Raw genomic sequence first — 21623 nt, forward strand, 5'->3', positions numbered from 1 at the left:
TTTGTTTTAGATAAGAATTTGGACCAATACACTGGTGTAATCCCATCAAATATCGTGGATCTGGATCGAACTGAAGCAATGCTTTTGTTTCGAAAAGCAGAATTAAAAAGGACACCGAATAGCTCTGGCTGCTCATAAATTTATTCTATCACAACAGGTGTACTGATGTTACATTGCCAACTGGCAAAAAATAAATCACATTTTATCTCCAGGGTCATCACTGTGTTGTTGGTTGAGTATGGAATTGGAAACTTGGATGAGTTTTAAAAGTAACAGGCACTGTGTCTTGCTTTAAGTTACTTGTAGATGATTGAATTAGCTGTATAAAAAAAAAATCCAACAACACAGGAAATGATGCTGCACTTGATAGGTGGTCAGTTGGTTAAATGACCACAGAAAATGATACATTTGATAGGTGGTCGGTTGGTTAGATGACCACAGGTAATGATACATTTGATAGGTGGTCAGTTGGTTAGATGACCACAGGAAATGATGCTGCATTTGATAAATGGTCAGTTGGTTGGATGACCGTCTCCTGGTGGATCTGATCACAGGAGTCGGCAGTTTTATCTACGAAGGTTTACAATGTAAACAGCAACCACTGAACTTCGTGAGCTACGCTTGCAAAGCTCAGTGGTTGTTATTTACATTACAGACCACTGCTGACTCCTGTGGATCTATAACTGCCGTCCAAGGCTGAAACCATTCAACCACCTAAATTATAGCAGAACATATGCTGGTAGTGTTGGATTCTGTTTTTTTTAACATTGCTAATTTATAACTAAGAAACCGAGCATGTTAGATACAAATGTACCATCTACAATCTACTGCTATACCATGTTGGACTTGGTCTATTCATTATACAGTTGAAAAGTCACAAGCAGAATTGATTTTTGAAATAGAGCAGATGGACATTTGTAAAATCATATCTTCTTCAAATGATCAGGGTGCACTCTGGTGTTATGCAACGAGTTCCACAAAGAACACACATATGAAGTATCATGTAGTCTTAGTCTCAAAATAATTTGATTGTAGTCCAAGTTGGATGTCTCAACTAGGGCTGAAACAATACATCCCCTTTGCGATACGATACATATTGCAATACTTAAGCCACCATTCAATATTTCAATACGATACATTTTACAGAAGAAACTAATAATAACATAGAAGAAAAATTTGATTACCAAGATTCACAGTCACAATTTCAAAAGTAAACTGTATCCAAACCGCCTAACGTTGAGATGCCTGTTGGCTCTGTAGTTTCAACTGATTAAGTGCATTATTGTTTTTGTCAGACTCTAAGCTAACCACCGTCTAACTGTTATCAGACTGTCACTCCATTTTGTCCCTCGTACATGTGAAGAGAAGTACAGGTCAAGCCCGATGATTTTACCAAACACGATTTCAAAAAACGTATCGCACCAAAGTTCGAGGAAATGAATCTAACATTGAATCAAGCATTTTAATTGAACAGTATCGATATTTTGGTGAATCGTTTCAGCCCTAGTCCTAACCAACAGTAAAAAAACCGATCATTTTTTCAAGTACACACAGTACATTACTTAGAACGCAATGGATTACGCTAGGCTAAAGATCTCTAAAAGATTTTTCTTGTAGGATTTGTTTCCCCTTGATATAGCACACTGAAAATAACATCCACAACATGGGCATGATATGATTACTAGAACCTCTAACAAGCACAATTGAAAATTCTTAAGGAAAATGTTTTTGAACCGCAGTGTCTTCTGGTGTTAGGAACTGGCTGTGTTCTGTGTCTTTCTTTTCATATTGCTCTGCAACCAGCAAGTCATCTTGAGAAAATTTCAAAGCAGGGTTGATTTTACCGTTTACTTCCGTGGGAGTCACTGCATTTAGATCGGACATTTTATTAAACGCTAGCGCTATGGTCTCCTCCGGAACATTGACAATGCACATGAAGACATCATATTTTGGGGGGATCAATCCTTTTTCAAACACGTATTTTAACGGGTACGAGATGAGGACTATGGATGCAAAGGATAGAAGCATACATAAGGTTTTATATGGGAACAGCTGTTCCCCCGTGGCTTCATTATACCAGGGGTACTTAATGACGGCAGAAATGTTCATGCTGGTCTCCCCTCCCATCAAACGGAAGAACCAGCCCACGATGAAGCCTCCCAGAGATCCATACGTGTTGGTGCCTTTGAGATAAACAACACTGACCAGCTGTGGAAACAGAATAACATACACAAGATCCGAGCAGAGGTACCACAGCATGTAGATCGAGTCCACCAGGATGGCCATGATTGTTGCTAGGATACCCACTCCAAATATGCTTACCCTCATCACATTTACAATCTCTTGTTCAGAGGCCTGAAAGAGAAATGAAAGTTCAAAAAATTCATCTACATTTGGCCAACTTTCATTCTAAAATTCCCTCATCAAGTTGTATACAACGATTTCTTGCATGCTAGTATGTTCATTCATTAGCACGATTTTCCCTGTCTGTGATACAATCTATTCTCAGACTAATGTGACATGGAATAGAAAGGAAATTTCTTTCAGTTGAAAATCTCAAGGGTACACAATATCAAAGTCACATAATATGCAAGAGTCCTTATATAGTGCATATCTAAGATTGTTCATACTATGTTCAGCATGACCAGTGTATGGGTCATGATTGAAATATATGATGCAATTTCATGTACATATAGTCTGCCCAAACAAGTGGTCCATGGGCCACAATGCTCACCCGAGTAACTCCGTGTGAAATATGAGGACAATGTTGTATATTATAACATTTTCTTAGAAAATATCCCATTTACAGTCATAAGGTTTTTTCTTAAGAATTCTGTTGCAGAGTTTCAAGCTCATTTTAAGGGGAACGGACACGATTTGAACTGATTTTTAAAAATTTTATTTTTCCATTTTTACATTGCCTAATGGGGGTTGTTGTGGATTTCATGAACAAACTTGAATTAACTGTGGTCTTTATTTGACAACCTTCCATCCCCTTCATATAAGGATGTCTTGTGACACTGGCCCAGAAATCCAAAATGTAACAAGAGTACCGCAAACGGTACAATATACCCCCTGTCGGACAGTAAGCCTTTGACTAAATATCAGGGCAATATCTGTATCGTAATGAAAAAAAAGCCTGGAAAACTGTCTGACCTATTTTTAGTCCAAAAGTAGGTCAAGGATGGACCAATCCAGCTGAAATGCAAACCGATCTTGTATTCCTCTGAGAGGAAGCCTTTGACTAGATATCAGGGCAATATCTGTATCCGTAATGGAAAAAAGCCCAGAAAACTGTTTGACCTATTTTCCCCAAAAAGTAGGTCAAGGATGGACCAATCCAGCTGAAATGCAAACTAAACTTGTATTCCTGAGAGAAAGCCTCCGTTTCAGGGCAATATCTGTATCCATAATGAAAAAATCCCAGAAAACTATTTGACCTACTTCTAGTCCTAATGTATGTCACGGACGGACCAATCAAGCTGAAATGCAAACTGAACTTGTATTTCTCTGAAAGGAAGCTTATGTGCAAATTTCAGGGCAATATCTGTATCTGTAACAAAAAAAAGTCCGGAAAACTGTTTGACCTACTTTAGCCCTAAAGTAGGTCAACGATGGACCAATCCAGCTGAAATGCAAATGCACTCTTACAATTCTTGAGGGAGATATTGTGACCAAATTTCAAAGTTGTACATGCATCCGTTACGGAAAAAAGTCCGGAAAACATGACCCGGGACAGACGGACAGCCAGTCAGCCGGACAGATGCACGGACAGCGCCATAACATAATACGTCCCGTCGAATGACAGGCATATAAAAAGTTTCCAATGATCAAAGACAATGGAGGAATTTTAATCAGAAGAGCTTATTTGAACCCTCAGGTGAGCGAATTATGATATGCACCACAGAAGAGTGCATGTTTTAGTTTGAGCGATACACAACTTTACCTGTTGTCTAAACAATAATTTGTAGATGTTTCTGGCAAACATAGAGCTGGCTGACAATATGGAAGAATCAGCAGATGACATGACAGCCGCAGACACCGCCCCCAGACCAAAGAACGACACCCACGTGGGGGTCAGGTACTGCATTACCATGGGCAGAATCAGGTTCATGTTCTCAGGGGGGATAGGGAATTCCCGATTGTCCTTCAGTGTGTAGTCCGTGTTATTCCAGTCTAAAATGAAATTGCAAAACAAGCGACATGTTACATCAGACTTGTTATTCGGACGATACAACAAAAATGTTCATTACAAGAACTTGGGGTCTATCATATACAGTACACTGGAACAGTGGCCTCGGAGGAACAAGAGGCTCATGGTCCTAAATGGTCACCCGAGTATCGCACAACCAGGACCATATTACAAAACTACATGAAACAACTGCAGTAATAAGATGGAAGATATCATTAATCAACTAAAAGCTTGTGGTTTCATTTCTTCCGTGTAAGCTTAGATTCCTCAATAATAGAATTTTTTGCAAGTACAGTTGAAGTTTGGTATCTGGAACACTGATATCTCAAATACCATGAATATGCTGGTATGAGATGAAAGTCTCCACTACATTTTCTTTGTGCATTTTAACCGTAATATCTTGAACCCTAGGATACGCCAGGGTTTTCCTCGGCTCACCGAGTTCCAGATATCGAGGTCTGGCCTCATCATTTTACCAAGCTTGGTAATAAACGAGTGACAAAATATACATTGGGATTCTTTTTTCATCAACAGATGGGAAACGCTAATTTACAGTTATCAGATTTCTATGGCATGAACTCTCACTGTGCTCTACTAAATGTTATACCTGTGTTTGTTGCTATAGCACCAATCAGGATCGCCGGAATAGCCATGACAACACAGCCAAAGGCAGCCACATACGAGAGGATTTTGGCATTGAATGCTGACTTGGCTGACAACACTCGCTGGAAATACACCTGCCAGGGAATCCCCCCGCAGACCAACAACAGCATGCCATCAATGTAGACACCACTGTACTGGGGATCGACAGACTTAATCCAGAGACTGGAAGCATTGACAGAGATGTCCGTTACGTGAGGATTTGTCATGGCAAACGGAATAGTTAACCACTGAAATGCACAAAACATAATTATCAATAATTTGTAAAGGGTCTACGCCACTACTCAATCGAATTAAGGCGTCCCATACAAAATAAAGGAAAACAGATGCATAAAATGGTCTTTAGTGTTTTATATGGATAATATTTAATGAACAAGATGTGTTTGTGAAACACAAATGCCCCCCGATAATGGCCAATTCCGAAGATGGCCAAGGTCACAAGTACAAATATCTTGGTACCAGTAGAAAGATCTTGTCACAAGAAATGCTCATGTACAATATGAAAGCTCTAATATTAACCATTACTGTTGAGCATCACTGAAGTGACATTATTTGTCGAAATGCACATCTGGTGCATCAAAATTTGTACCGTATAAGTTTTACATTATATTAAGAAGTTATGACCGATGTAAATTTTTAACAAGTAAGTCAAATGTCAAAAGGTTTAGTACCCACGGAAAGGTGTTGTCACAAGGAATATTCATGTGAAATATCAAAGCTCTATCACTTACTGTTCAAAAGTTATAAGCAAGGTTAAAATTTTCAAAAAGTAAGTCAAACTCAAAGATCACTGGGTCAAAAATGTTGGTACCCACGGAAAGGTCATGTCATAAGGAATACTCATGTGAAATATCAAAGCTTATCACTTACTGTTCAAAAGTTATTAGCAAGGTTAAAGTTTTCAAAAAGTAGGTCAAACTCCAAGGTCAAGGGGTCAAAAATGTTGGTACCCACGGAAAGGTCTTGTCATAAGGAACACTCATGTGAAATATCAAAGCTCTATCACTTACTGTTCAAAAGTTATTAGCAAGGTTAGTTTTCAAAAAGTAGGTCAAACTCCAAGGTCAAGGTCACAGGGTCACAAATGTTGGTACCTACGGAAAGGTCTTGTCACAAGGAATACTCGTGTGAAATATCAAAGCTCTATCACTTACTGTTCAAAAGTTATTAGCAAGGTTAAAGTTTCAGACAGAATTACAGAACGGACAAAAACAATATGACCCCGATCTTATATCTCGGGGGCATAAAAATCTCGCTTTCATTTACATCTCACTGAAGTCCTTCAGAACCCTGTACATGGTGATGGTTATCTGATTTCTCTGAACGTTTATGCTTATCACAAAATATCAAGAGTTGAAAAACTGTATGAACAACTTCAACAAGAGGCCCATGGGCCACATCGCTCACCTGAGTCACCTTGGCCCATATCTGAAGACTTTCAATATATATTTGCATGTAAAACCTTAGTCCCTATTATGGCCCAAACTACCCTTTGCAAACTTGAATCTACACTATGTCAGAAAGCTTTCATGTAAATGTCAACTTCTTTGGCCCAATGGTTCTTGAGAAGAAGATTTTTAAAGTTTTTCCCTATATATTTGTATGTAAAACTTTGATCCCCCTTGTGGCCCCATCCTACCACCGGGGGCCATGATTTGAACAAACTTGAATCTGCAATATGTCAGGAAGCTTTCAGGTAAATTTCAGCTCTTCTGGCCCAGTGGTTCTTGAGAAGAAGATTTTTAAATGACCCCACCCTATTTTTGCATTTTTGTGATTATCTCCCCTTTGAAAGGGACATGGCCCTTCATTTGAACAAACTTGAAAGCCCTTCACCCAAGGATGCTTTTGGCCAAGTTAGGTTGAAATTGGCCCAGTGGTTCTGGAGAAGAAGTCCAAAATGTGAAAAGTTTAACAGACAGACGGACAGACAGACGACGGACAAAAAGCGATCAGAAAAGCTCACTTGAACCTTCGGTTCAGGTGAGCTAAAAACACATTTTGGTGAGATACTTGTCCTCAATACTGTTTATAAATAGTTAATATCACCTTTCTGACATATCCCCCCCCCCCCCCCCCCCCCCCCCCAATTTCTTCCTGTTTTCCCACTCTCATGAAATTTCCACATATTCCACCTTCACAAAATTGCATGACTTACAAGACCAAAGAATATACAGAAGAGCTGAACGACATCAGTGTAGGCAACCGAGTACAGGCCACCAAACAAGGTGTAAAAAACGGCAATGCAGGCGGACACGATGATGGATGTCTTCACATCAATGTCCACGATCACAGAGATTGTAGCACCTGAAATGTATGCAATTTTATGGTCACCATTAAATGCTTATATTTATAAAACAAGATGAATCTTAAATTCAAAGAACCATGCATCCAGATAATTTGGGATGGGAAAATATATGTACATCTAAAAGTATTTTGTATATGTATGCAACAGCACTGATATTCGTAAATCTTGCTGGTATCTAGAAATCTGGTTCATGTTTATATTGAAGAGTTACCTCCCTCTTGATCATCCAGACCAGACCTGACAATTAATTGTGTACAAGTACATGTATGACTTTAAATTTAAAAGAAATATGTGAAACCTGGATTTACCTTATTAATCACACATGATTCATTTAGATGTTGGCACTTAGATTATGGTAAATTAGTTGGTATTTATGAAACAGTTTTTTGCAATAATGCTTAAACAGGTTGGGAACATTTCCCCTATAGAGAGATATTCTCACTAAAACGCGATTATCCCTCTCTAGCGAGAGTAAATATGTCCCGTACAACCGAGAAAAACACCCATGGAGTACATCTCTTCGTGTTTCACGTGAAAAGAGAAAAAGTGCTAAAATGTCTGATACTTCTGCAAATATATTAATCAAAACAAAAACACTCACGATGTGTATTGGATTTCAGACTGCTTCCCTCTTACACAGCAACTTTGATATGCAATTTCTTGACTGTGTGGTCAATTTCATAAAAACAATTCGCATCATGTTGAGTATGTGTCGCACTTATTTAGCGGTGCATGGGATTTGCCATTGTTTTCAATAAAGACGCCAAAACACCTGCTTGTAGTAATGTTTATTTCTCGCTATTGAGGGTTAAACGCGTTTTATCCCTCAATATATTAGATATATCACTTAAATATTCCTGGCACCAAAATGACCCAATATACACATGTCTTGTATCAATTTCTATCCATCACTTACCAAGAGCGGCTAGAATGGCCGCGGTCCAGAACACTTCCCCCAGCAGAGCTGGAATGTAGAGCAACCCCCCCATCCTCTGTCCATACTTTAACTGGAAGGGGTCCAGCATCGTCACATACCCCTCCGTCCTCATCTTCTCAGCAAAAAACAGGCCACCTACAACAGAAGGGTGGCAATTTCCACATCAAATTCTGTTCCTAGTCTGATAACACAAGACCTGCTATCATATCAAATTAATTGCTCATTTTTTCTTAATATTAGCATTTCAATTCCATTTATATGAATTTTGAGCCAGTTGTGCCAGCTTCATTTCAAATTGCATTTTCCCCATCTGAAAGCACTCTCACAACAGCAGTTACATTGTAGTTCTCAATGAGGAATCATTCTGCTCAGGATAAAATCAACTGTTAACCAGAGCCTTGTCAACAACTCAGGAATGAAAGAAATTTGGGACTTTTATTTAAAAATGTTGATTTTTTAGTGCTCAAGTTTTCTATAGGAGGGAAATGGTGTATAACAACTACTGGTGGTAGACGCTCGGGAGTGGTCTGACATGGATTTTAAAGATGGCACTATATTGTTGGATGTTTTAGCTTCATGGGGGTAGGAATCTTATAATGGGGGTAGGAATATTACAAAGGGGGTAGAAATCTTACAATGGGGTAGGGATCTTACAATGGGGGTAGGAATCTTACAATGGGGGTAGGAATCTTACAATCCTCTACAGAGAAAGAGTTAAACATGATCAACAGTTTATGAACTATACAGACAAAATTACATTATAGCTAACCCGGTCACTTAAGTGACCTGGACAACCTTGGCATTAAATATTGAAAGCACCTTAAGGAGGTACTCTACATCATCATAATGGCTGACTTCCTTTTAAAACATGGATGAAAATATAAATATCAGCAATATTTGCCTATTCATTCAAAATTCATCGCCTAACTGAGTAGCTCAGTAGGTTAGCTGCACGTCAACTACTGAACTGTAGACCGTGGGTTTGAGTCCAAAGCAGGGTTTTTAATTTTCCCCCCAGATTGCTTTCTAATAAAACTGCAGTTTTTTTTATTAAATAAAGAAAATTTGAAAGTTTTCAATTTCAAAATATTGTTGTACATATCATCCACTTTTCATCCATCTCAAATTTCTCTGGTGTAGCATACCTCCTTAAATATACAATTTGTGAATATGCATCATCAAATCTACAAATTTTACAATGTCAATATGAATACGCTAATTATGTACATCACAAAATTCCACTGAGAGCCCGACTCACATCAGATTTCACTGTGCTGATACCCGGATCATATATGATATATTGTTACATATTACCATTATAACCAATCAATCAGTGAGCCGGTTGTTACATATACCATTATAACCAACCAATCAGTGAGCTGTTCATTACATATACCATTATAACCAACCAATCAGTGAGCTGTTCGTTACATATACCATAATAACCAACCAATCAGTGAGCTGTTCGTTACATATACCATAATAACCAACCAATCAGTGAGCTGTGAGACATATCCTGATAAAACACTATCTACCAAACAATTGGCTGAGGACATGTCCAGTGCATTTACAGTGCTCCCTCGATATATTGCCAACTTTTGTTCAAGACAAATTTGGGCTATTAAGTGGGGATGGCAATAAAACGAATTCACCATTTATATATATGGACAATTCACTGAGCAATCAAAAGAAATTTAATGCCATAAAGTTATTTGGAGTCCATTCTGTATAAACATTTAGATTATCTGGAGTTTAATTCTGCAATTATTAGTAATTAACCCGAATACCTTGTCCAGACCGTCACACTTCACCACACCTCTATAAAAGTATAGGCGTGATTACTGATGGGTGTTAGGTAAGTGGCATTATTATCGAGGGTAAACCCTATAACATTTGATCATTTGTTTGTGAAAATCAGTGGCATATGGCATGATGCGGGGTTGGCATTATAATGTTATGGGGGTGTCAACATGGGAGGAAATCTGTTCTTTAGGATTTTCAGGCAATAAGCGGGGGTGGCATATTATAACAAGGGGGGCAATATATCGAGGGAGCACTGTATAACATACTTACCAAACAATAAGTTGAGGACAGGTCCAGTGCATTTATAACATACTTACCAAACAATAAGCTGAGGACAGGTCCAGTGCATTTATAACATTACTTACCAAACAATAAGCTGAGGGCATATCCAAAGGGAGCTTGACACCATAGCAATCCGTCCTTATAAATGTATTCCGCTGTTCCATTGATAAAACCCCCTCCAACCCAGGTGGCTGCACAAATAAACAACTCGGTACATAAGCACTAAATACTGGTGCAGTATGATTCTTTATAATACTACAAAAAGATAAACCTTAAATTGAAATTTTATTGTTCATAATTCTAAATAAAACCACTGCAATACACATGTACATCTGACATGCACATGAACTTTGAAATTACAAACTTATACTTATAAAAGACGCAAGTCAAGATTTCAAATTCAAACTTAAATATGAGGTATACTTTAATTGTTTGTATCATGGGCAAATAATACCAAAGAATATGGGATGATTTAACTCGCAGCCAATTGTGGGTTAAAAAGAAAAGTATGGGGTAACTAGCGTAATTGGTTTTGAAATTGTCGCATTCTTTGGATTCATAGTTTTTATATCTCCCGCTATACAAATGCAATAGTCATTAATGATCATACTTTGAGCCATTTTAAAAAGATTTCTTCTGTTTGCCTTCTTGCATCTTTGTATTGACAGTTTGGAAATGTACATGTTGGTATTGCAATTTGTTTTGCCTTGAAGATGTATGTTAAAAGTTTAAATTAATTCTTATCATCTAGATGGGCTCTAAAAATGGGAGACGTCTTGTTTTGTTGAACCTCAGGGAGCTACATCAGAGACACACATGCACTTATAGAATCCCAGAATGGCAACAGAAAAAAGTGTGTGAAAAAACATTTCTTTGAGATTTATTTCAGTCAGTTGGGTGGAGGCAAACATACAACTTTTTAATTTTAGTCCTAAAGTTTTCTTTCATAACTGAGTTTTAGATCAAGTTGATCGAGTCACTCATGTGCCGGCATTTTTATCGAGGAAAATATGATATACAGCAAAACAGTTTTATTACTGAAAAATATTTTAATCAATATATATTTCCCAGAGCCAGCCTAATACTGGTATAAAGTAATGCTAAAGAAAATCCTAAATAGCACCTTATATTTATCAATATGGCACTAACACAAACAATGGATATTCAGGAGTTTTGATTTCTTAATTAAGACTGCATTCTGATGTTTGTCTTAACCAATATTAATTCCTTTGGAAGCAGCCCTTTCCTTACATAAAAAACTGTTATCTTCTTAGCTCCCACAAAAGCCAAAAGAGAATGAAAACTTTCTTTTGGATTCATAATTAGAATAACCAAGGCATATATTGATTTTTGAAATGGAAAAGTCTGGTAAAGAATCTTGATAAATCATATCTTTTATTCTCCTGTCTTTTTGCTCAGGAAATATTTGGGCTTCTCAATCTGCCGTACAGCCTGCCTAAGCCAAATATCCTTTCTCATAAGACATATAAGAGTATGACAAACCATGACGTGGATTCATTTTAAGGGAAACCGAAAATCTCCGACAAGTCTACATGTCATAAAGGACATTCTGTTTAAGCCAATTTTTCGCAATTGATTGAATTTTCTATGTAGGAAAGGCAGCAATTGCTAGGACTGAAGTCTTGTCAGTTTGAGGGATGAGGCACTTTAAAGATATTGACTATTACAAATCAGAACTCTTACGAGTCCGTTCTCAGTCAAACGTTAGTCTCATTAGTCTCTCATAGATAAACTTTGGCATTTCATGACAAAGTCAATGCCATTAGTTACATATTCAGCAAAAACAAATTTTATTTTACAGTAATTTTGAGTATGATTATGTACAAACATTGCTCTTTGCTCCACCAAGGAAGAGATGCTTGTAAGTTATGTGTACCTCAATTTCGTGAAAATCTATCACAAATAAGCAAAATTTTGGGAGGGATGATTTTGTTTGTGAAGAAAATGCTCAGTCCTAGTGGAAAGAGACGCTGTCTGTAAATTGCTCTTTTTTCTGAAGATGCTTCAGCATATATTAAACTCACAAATAATATTGATTACTTTGAATCTCTATTGTGACCCCACCCCCTGGCACCAGGGGTCGTGGAGAATAACTGACTACACAATGATGCCCAAGTGTATATTATCTTAATTGACTCGAAAAAAATTTGGTTTCTAAGAAGATTTCTGAAGAATGTCTCTGTATATCCCTACATATCACGTTAAAACACTTTCGTGGCTCACCCCAATGTATGGATGAATTTGCATCTACAATACATAAGGAAATTGGCACACTTTTGACAAATTGTGTCAAAGTGCCTCTTTGGAAGAATTTTAAAGAATTCCATCAACAAATACATGTATTCCTATGTAGAACCCCAAACCCTTAAGAATCCCTATGTTCATAGAACTGTGAACCCTTAATTATTCCTATGTAAACCTCTAACCCCTTAACTATTCCTATGTAAAACCCTGAACCCTTAATCATTCCTATGTAGAAGTCTGAACTATTCCTATGTAAATCTCTGAACTCTTTTATTCCTATGTAGAACTCTGAACCCTTAATTATTCCTATGTAGAACCCTGAACCATTAATTATTCTTATGCAGAACCCTAAACCCTTAATTATTCCTATGTAGAACTCTGAACTATTCCTATGTAGAACTCTGAACCCTTAATTATTCCTATGCAGAACCCTTAATTATTTTTATGTAGAACCCTGAATTATTCCTATGTAAATCTCTGAACTCTTAATTATTCCTATGCAGAACCCTGAACCCTTAATTATTCCTATGTAGAACTCTGAATTATTCCTATGTAAATCTCTGAACCCTTAATTATTCCTATGTAGAACTCTGAACTATTCCTATGTAGAACTCTGAACTCTTAATTATTCCTATGCAGAACCCTGAACCCTTAATTATTTCTATGCAGAACCTTGAACCCTTAATTATTCCTATATAGAGCTCTGAACCCTTAATTATTTCTATGTAGAACAGTGAACCCTTAATTATTTCTATGTACAACTCTGAACCCTTAATTATTTCTATGTAGAACTGTGAACCCTTAATTATTCCTATGTAGAACTGTGAACCCTTAATTATTCTAATGTAGAACTCTGAACCCTTAATTATTCATATGTAGAATTTTTTACTATTCCTATGTAGAACTCTGAATCCTTAATTATTCCGATGCAGAACCCTGAACCCTTAATTATTTCTATGTAGAACTGCGAACCCTGAATTATTCCTATGTAGAACTGTGAACCCTTAATTATTCCTAGGTAGAACCCTGAATTATTCCTATGTAAATCTCTAAACTCTTAATTATTCCTATGCAGAACCCTGAATTATTCCTATGTAAATCTCTGAACCCTTAATTATTCCTATGTAGAACTCTGAACTATTCCTATGTAGAACTCTGAACTCTTAACTATTCCTATGCAGAACCCTGAACCTTTAATTATTCCTATGTAGAACTCTGAATTATTCCTATGTAAATCTCTGAACCCTTAATTATTCCTATGTAGAACTCTGAACTATTCCTATGTAGAACTCTGAACTCTTAATTATTCCTATGCAGAACCCTGAACCCTTAATTATTTCTATGCAGAACCTTGAACCCTTAATTATTCCTATATAGAGCTCTGAACCCTTAATTATTTCTATGTAGAACAGTGAACCCTTAATTATTTATATGTACAACTCTGAACCCGTAATTATTTCTATGTAGAACTGTGAACCCTTAATTATTCCTATGTAGAACTGTGAACCCTTAATTATTCCAATGTAGAACTCTGAACCCTTAATTATTCATATGTAGAATTTTTTACTATTCCTATGTAGAACTCTGAATCCTTAATTATTCCTATGCAGAACCCTGAACCCTTAATTATTTCTATGTAGAACTGTGAACCCTTAATTATTCCTATGTAGAACTGTGAACCCTTAAGTATTCTTATGTAGAACTTTGAAACCTTAATTATTCCTATGTAGAACTGTGAACCCTTAATTATGCCCATGTAGAACTGTGAACCCTTAATAATTCCTAAGTAGAACTTTGAACCCTGAATTATTTCTATGCAGAACCCTGAATTATTTCTATGTAGAACCTTGAACCTTTAATCATTCCTATGTAGAACTCTGAACCCTGAATTATTCCCATGTAAATCTCTGAACCCTTAATTATTCCTATGTAGAACTCTGAACCCTGAATTATTTCTATGTAGAACTCCGATTCCTTAATTATCCCTATGTAGAACCTTGAATTATTCCTATGTAGAACTCTGAACCCTAACTATTCCCATGTAAATCTCTGAACCCTTAATTATTCCTATGTAGAACAGTGAACCCTTAATCATTCCTATGTAGAACTCTGAACCCTTCATTATTCCTATGTAAAACCCTGAACCCTTAATCATTCCTATGTAGAACCTTGAACCCTTAATCATTCCTATGTAGAACAGTGAACCCGTAATTATTTCTATGCAGAACCCTGAACCTTTAATTATTCCTATGTAAATCTCCGAGCCCTTAATTATTCCTATGTAGAACCATGGATCCTTTTGAATTATTCCTATGTATAACACCGGCCCTGTTCTGACTCTGGGAGTCAGTCAATGTAAACAAATGTCAATCTACTCGACATTGTACTATTTTGGATCTTGAGAAGATTTTAAAAGCTTTTCCATATATCTACCTATAACGCAAGACTTTGAACCTCTTTGAACCTCTTTGAGGCCCAGGGTCATGATGTGAATAAACTAGAATCTACACAACATGAGGATGCTTGGGTATCAATTTCTACCACTGTTGGTATTCTGATATAAATCTCTGAACTCCTATTGTACATGTAGATCTTCCCTTGCCTTCATACTCGTGGTTTGTACAAACTTCTGAATCGATCTTCATTATGTAAGGAACCTCTGCTACTAGTGTAAGTTTTTCAATAGTAAGTTTGAAACATCCCACCCAATATTTTTAACCATTTTATAATTGCCTCCCCTGTAAAGTGGGCATGCCACCATTTATTAGCACAATCTTGGACCTCCTTTACCACAGGATGCTTATTGGGACAAGTTAGGCTGAAACTGGCCCAGTGGTTCTGGAGAAGAAGTTGAATATGTTAAAAGTTAACAAAAACAATGATGGCCGGATACATTTTTATCAGAAAAACTCACTTGAGCTTTTAACTCAGGAGAAATAAAACAAGAGGCCCACAGGCCTTATCGGTCACCTGAATACTAGTGAAAAAGTATCACTACTCCCACAGGCTATGAAATCTAGAAAAAAATTCCTGTTCTGCATGAATATCTAAGATAAATTCTAATGTTCAGCAACAGTATAAAACAAGATGTGTTCTAAAAACTTCACTGCATGCCTTCAAAAGTGCATACACTGATGAATTTAGGCTTTAAATAATAGGTGTATTAATATTAAAACATCAAAATATATGACTAATTTGGAAACATTCAGGTGCTGAAGCAAGAGAACAAAATGTTGAAAGAAGATATAGATATGTTAGAATCTGTAGTTATTAACTTAGACAGAACCGTCAGAAAACAGCAAAGCGAGATCACAGATTTAAAGTCAAGATCAATGAAGCAGAACTTACTCATTCACAATTTACCCGAAGAAGAGAATGAAAATCTTTTCAAGAAAATCCCACAATTGATTAAAGAATACCTGGGAGTCGAAACAACTTTTGCAAACATACATCGAAACGGGCCTAAAAATCCGGGTAGACCAAGAACTATTACGGGTCGACTAGAGAAATTTACTGATAAGGAGAAAGTCCTCCAAGCACAGAAAGACAAAAGAAATAGCGAAGGGTCTGGCTCTACAGAACAATCAAATACACCTTTCTACATTACCCCACAAAGACCAGTAGAGGTAGCTGAAAATCGGAAAAAACTCCAAGAAATAAGTAACCGGTATTGGAAAGAGAATGTGAAAACACGTTTCGTAGGAGACAAGTTAGTTTTTCCTAACGGAAACACATACAAAGAAAAAGTGTTAAAACCAAAGCCTGAAAACATTTTGCTAGTGGATCAAGCAGAAAAAGAGGCACTTCAACAGATCCAGATGTCGACACTAGAAACCTCCACAGAAGGGAACGATTTTAAAATCGCGGCATCTACCACAGCGACCTTTAACCAGGTCAGAAACTTCTATAAAAAAGTTGTTATGGACTCAAATTACTCAAACGCGGATCACAATATATTGGTATATCGATTCACAGACAAAAACGGTTTGATCCACGAGGGGTATAACGACGATGGTGAGCACGGGGCTGGGAGAAGACTTCTTAAAGATCTCCAATCTCTCCATGTTACAGACATGACATGTATCATCTCTAGATTCTTCGGAAAATATCTTGGCTATCGTAGATTCCAAATTATGGAAAACCTCGCGGCAGACATTGTTCTCGCGCACCGAGGTGAAACATTGGGGTAAACATCGACAGTGTATTTATAAAATTCGCATAGACATTGTTTAGATATATGTGACAAAGATATTGAAAACTTAGAAATACTCACTTATCGATTCCATACACCTCCCAGCGGTGAAAGAAATTACATTGTTTATTTATATTGTTTATTTTTGCACATATACCAGTTTTAATTATTTTGATTAATGCCAACTGATATTAACCCCCCCCCCTTTTCAGCTTTTTGTTACCATCCCTGGCCTTCAGATTAGTTGATGAAATATTGATGAAATGTCAAATTTATGTTTATACATGTGTAACTCTATTTAGTAGTTCCACGCAAATACGTCATGCATAGAATGTACATAACATGTAATATTTTGTATTAATCCGGATATTTATTTTCCACGAAGTGTATTATTCCGGATATTTAATTTCCATGAATTATAACATACTGGTTCTTATATTTAGCTTTCATTTAAAGCTTCCAGTATATAAACATGCAGATGTGAAAACTTCACAAGGTTGGTCAAGTATGTTCTGTTTAGTCAGTTATACATTTGATTACGTACAGTATATTCATCTGTACATATGTGTTTTTTCTTTTTGATTTCTTTTGTTCGGGGTCCCCCCACTGTTATTTACTTGGCTCCAAGCAAGTTTAATCTATCGAATACATGTGCATGCAACCCGTTTTATCACGAATTTACTCTGAATTACTGTGTGTGCTTTAAACATTTCAACGCAAATCGTAATGTCTTTTAACTTATCCTGCATATCGTTAAATGTAAGAGGCCTAAACTCACCAAGTAAAAGAAAAACATTGTTTACATTTTTTAAAGAGAATTTTCAAGGCCACTTTGTTTATTTACAAGAAACACACTCAACTGCACAAGATGAATCAAAATGGATAAACGAATGGAACTCGGATATCATATTTAATCATGGAGAATCAAATAGTAAAGGTGTAGCAATTTTATTTCCACATAATGTTGAGTATAAGATATTAAAACATACATGTGTCAATGCTGGTAGATTTCTACAAGTTTTTGTACAATTAGATAAAACAGAATTTATTTTATCAAATGTGTATGCACCAACTAAAGATAACCCATCAGAACAGAATGAATTTTTAAACAACATCTTAAATTACTTAGAAGAAGAGAGTTCTCAGAATCTGATTCTAGGTGGCGACTTCAATATTACATTGAACCCAAATTTGGATAAGAAAGGGGGGTGTATTGAAGGAAAATCTAAATATAGAGACAATCTTATATCTTCAATAAAAGATTTAAACCTTGTAGATATATGGCGAGAACAAAATCCAAATGGTATGCTATTTACGTTTAGTCGGAAAAATCCTATAATATTATCAAGATTAGATTTTTTCTTAATTCCTGCTTTTCTTGCACCACTTTGCAAAACAAGTATTAAACCATCCATAAAAACTGATCATAGTGTAATTACTTTGAATATAAAGGGTAAAGGTTTCGAAGATAGAGGCCCCGGTTTTTGGAAATTTAATTCATCCCTATTAGAAGATGAAGAGTTTGTGTTGAAAACAAAACAAAACATTTTACAGCTAAAAGAGAAACATTTTTTTATGAATGATAAACAACTAAAATGGGACACCATAAAATGTGAACTCAGAGGGTTTATAGTAAAATTTTCAAAACTTAAAGCTCGCAAACTAAGAAAAGATGAAGAAAACATAGCTAAGGAACTTGATGATCAAAAACGAAAAATGTCGGAAGATCCTACGGAAGAAAATGTAAATAAATATAATGAAATTAAAGAAAAGTTGGAATTGATAAATGAAAATAAAACAAGAGGTATTATTCTTCGATCAAAAGCAAAGTGGTGTGAAGAAGGAGAAAAGTGTACTAAATATTTTCTCTCCTTAGAAAAAAGAAACTATAAAAATAAATACATATCTACAATAACGTCAAATAAAGGGGTTTTGGAAGGAAGAGAGAAAATATTAAAAGAAGAACAATCATTTTTTGAAAAGTTATACACATCAGATTTAGATTATTGTGACTATAAGAATTATATTGATCAATTTACTTACAATATGAATATTCAAAAACTTGAAAAAGAGGATTCCTTGTCTTGTGAAGGACCTATTACAGTTCATGAATGTGAAGCTATACTAAACACTTTTAAATGCAATAAATCGCCTGGCACTGATGGTTTCCAAATGGAATTTTATAAGTATTTTTGGAAAGAAATTTCAGAATTAATAATTGACAGCCTGAATGAAAGTATCCAAAAACACAAACTTTCCATAGATCAAAGAAAAAGCATCATAACTCTTGTACCTAAAAAAGATAAAGATAGGACTGTACTTAAAAACTGGAGACCAATATCACTTCTTAACTTTGACTACAAAATTTTATCAAAAGTACTTGCTAGAAGAATTAAAAAGTTTTTACCTCAAATTGTAGACACTGATCAAACTGGATATATAGAGAACAGATTTATTGGAGAAAACATTAGAACTATTTCTGATCTTATATACTATACAAGTCTAAAAAACATTCCTGGTTTAATTCTTTTAGTTGATTTTGAGAAGGCATTCGACACTGTAGAATGGAATTTCTTGGATAAAGTATTAGATACATTTGGGTTTGGAGAAAGTTTTAGACTCTGGGTTAAGATACTATACACAGATATCTCAAGCTGTGTTATAAACAACGGATTCTCAACCCCTTTTTTCAAAATAAGTAGAGGAGTCAGGCAAGGTTGTCCCCTTTCTCCATATCTTTTCATTCTTTGTGTTGAGTTGCTTGCAATAAGAATAAGAGAAAACAAAAATGTTCATGGAATCAGAATTGGTGAAACAGAATTTAAGATAAGTCAACTAGCAGATGACACTACCTGTTTTTTAAGTGATGAGAAATCTGGAATTGAATTACTAAACATCATTCAAAATTTTAAACATTGTTCTGGACTCAAAATTAATTTAGATAAAACAGAAGCAGTTTGGATTGGAAGTTGTAAAAATTTCAGACCAGGAATCTTACCTGTTAAGTGGTCAAAAGGTCAATTTTTTACATTAGGAATATGGTTTAGTTCAAAAGGTGAAGAAGAAATGTTAAGAAAGAATTTTAATACAAAACTAGAAGAATTGAAATTAACATTAAATTTATGGAAAATGAGGAATCTAACTCTTATTGGTAAAATCCTAATAACAAAAACACTGGCAATCCCTAAACTCATTTATCAAGCGCAAGTTCTCCCTTTCTCGTCAGAATTAATTAAAGAAGTAGAAAAAGAAATAAATGCCTTTATTTGGAATAATGAAAAGCCAAAAGTAAAAAGTACAGTAAGCAGTCAAAAAATTAGTAAAGGGGGTTTGAAAGTACCTAAATTTGATATACAGGTCAAATCATTAAGATTAGGCTGGGTAAAAAGAATTTTCACTAATATAAAATCAAAATTAAGAAGCATAATTCAATTTTACTTGCAAGATATTGAATTAAATGACTTTATTATCTCTAGAGGATGCATGAATCATTTAGACATTGATACTTTTTTGCCAAAGTTTTACAGTGATATTTTTAGTACATGGAGAGAATTCAGACATATTGTAAATGTTGAACCAGTCGTTTTTAAAGAAAGTTTATGGTTTAATGACAATATTAAAATTGACAATAAAGAGGTTTTTTGGAAGAAGTGGTATGAAAGGGGTATTTTATATATTGGAGATATTGTAGATAGAGATAAAGACTTCCTTAGCCATGAAAAATTAAGTGAAACACACAATTTAAACATATCTTTTTTTGAATACTATTGTTTAAGAAATGCAATACCCTACAGTTGGAGAAAGCATATTCGACAAAATGATAATTCTTTTATAAATAGAAATACGCTTATACTGAGTTTCAATGGTAATAGGAGTCCCATATCAAACATGACTTGTAAAGATTTTTACTGGATTTTGATGGAAAGTATAGCAGAATTACCAACATGTATACCAAAATGGGAAAATATTTTTGATTCAAAATTAACACAGCAAGAGTTAGAGAGTATTTACAAGTTACCTTTCACAATATCAATGGAAACATCATTACAATCTTTTCAATATAAATTAATTCACAGATTTTTAGCACACAACAAATTGCTGTATGCAATGAAAATTAAAACATCACCTTCTTGTATATTATGTGGAAATTTAGATACAATAGAGCACAGGTTTTACTTTTGTGAATATGTTGGTACTTATTGGAAGCATTTCCAAACTTGGTGGAATAGATTAAACATTACTTATATAAATGATATCTCTTATCAAGACATAATATTTGGATTTTATGAAGAAAAGTGTGAAAGTCTGAATTATTGTATACTGCTTTCTAAATATTATATACAGTTTGTGTTTAATTCAGATACAGGGCACAGTGGTCCTTCTTTATATATTTTTTTGCAATTTTTGAGAAGAAAACTGTTTGTTAAAAAATCAATTTATTGTGGCAGAAGAAATCTTGATTATTATAACCAAGTATGGAAAAAGATAGAAGACAAAATAATTTCAATGTAAGATGTATCTTCCTTAAATGAATTAGTTATGCATATTTCATATACTAGTCTCTCTTTATCTTCAAAGTAATTGTACAATATTGCTATTAATTTTCACACAGTGTTTAACATGTTTGTTGAAATATGAAGTTGCATGTAACATCCTGTTTATATGATAATATATGTCCAAAAAGAGCCAATAAAAAAAAAAATAAAAAAAAACAGTATAAAACAAGATGTGTTCTAAAAACTTCACTGCATGCCTTCAAAAGTGCATACACTGATGAATTTAGGCTTTAAATAATAGGTGTATTAATATTAAAACATCAAAATATATGACTAATTTGGACTCATCCTAAAGTCATAACCCTGGGTTTTGATTGAAATTCACCATTTTTTGTACATCCTTTTCTGCTATTCCTAAGTATGCATTTAGATTTTATACATTATCAACAAACTTGCACATAAATACTATATACTAAGTTTGGTCCAAC

At 35.2% G+C, this 21623-nt stretch overlaps 1 protein-coding gene across 6 annotated transcripts in view; it reads right to left on the reverse strand.

Annotated features, from left to right (window-relative positions):
• Positions 1 to 119: 119 nt before the first annotated feature.
• LOC125668764 (high-affinity choline transporter 1-like) overlaps positions 120 to 21623 on the reverse strand; it is a 63935-nt gene continuing 42431 nt past the window's right edge. For all 6 annotated transcript variants that reach the window (XM_048903168.2, XM_048903171.2, XM_048903170.2 and 3 more), the window contains 6 exons: positions 10266 to 10373; positions 8077 to 8232; positions 7011 to 7159; positions 4800 to 5082; positions 3947 to 4176; positions 120 to 2355 (listed from right to left, as the gene is read on the reverse strand). In XM_048903168.2, the coding sequence (XP_048759125.1) occupies positions 1714 to 2355; positions 3947 to 4176; positions 4800 to 5082; positions 7011 to 7159; positions 8077 to 8232; positions 10266 to 10373 (1568 nt within the window). In that variant the 3' untranslated portion in view covers positions 120 to 1713. The remainder of the gene's footprint in view (positions 2356 to 3946; positions 4177 to 4799; positions 5083 to 7010; positions 7160 to 8076; positions 8233 to 10265; positions 10374 to 21623) is intronic.

This window comes from Ostrea edulis, chromosome 4 (assembly GCF_947568905.1).
Source record: "Ostrea edulis chromosome 4, xbOstEdul1.1, whole genome shotgun sequence".
In the NCBI taxonomy this organism is placed as follows: Eukaryota; Metazoa; Mollusca; class Bivalvia; order Ostreida; family Ostreidae; genus Ostrea; species Ostrea edulis.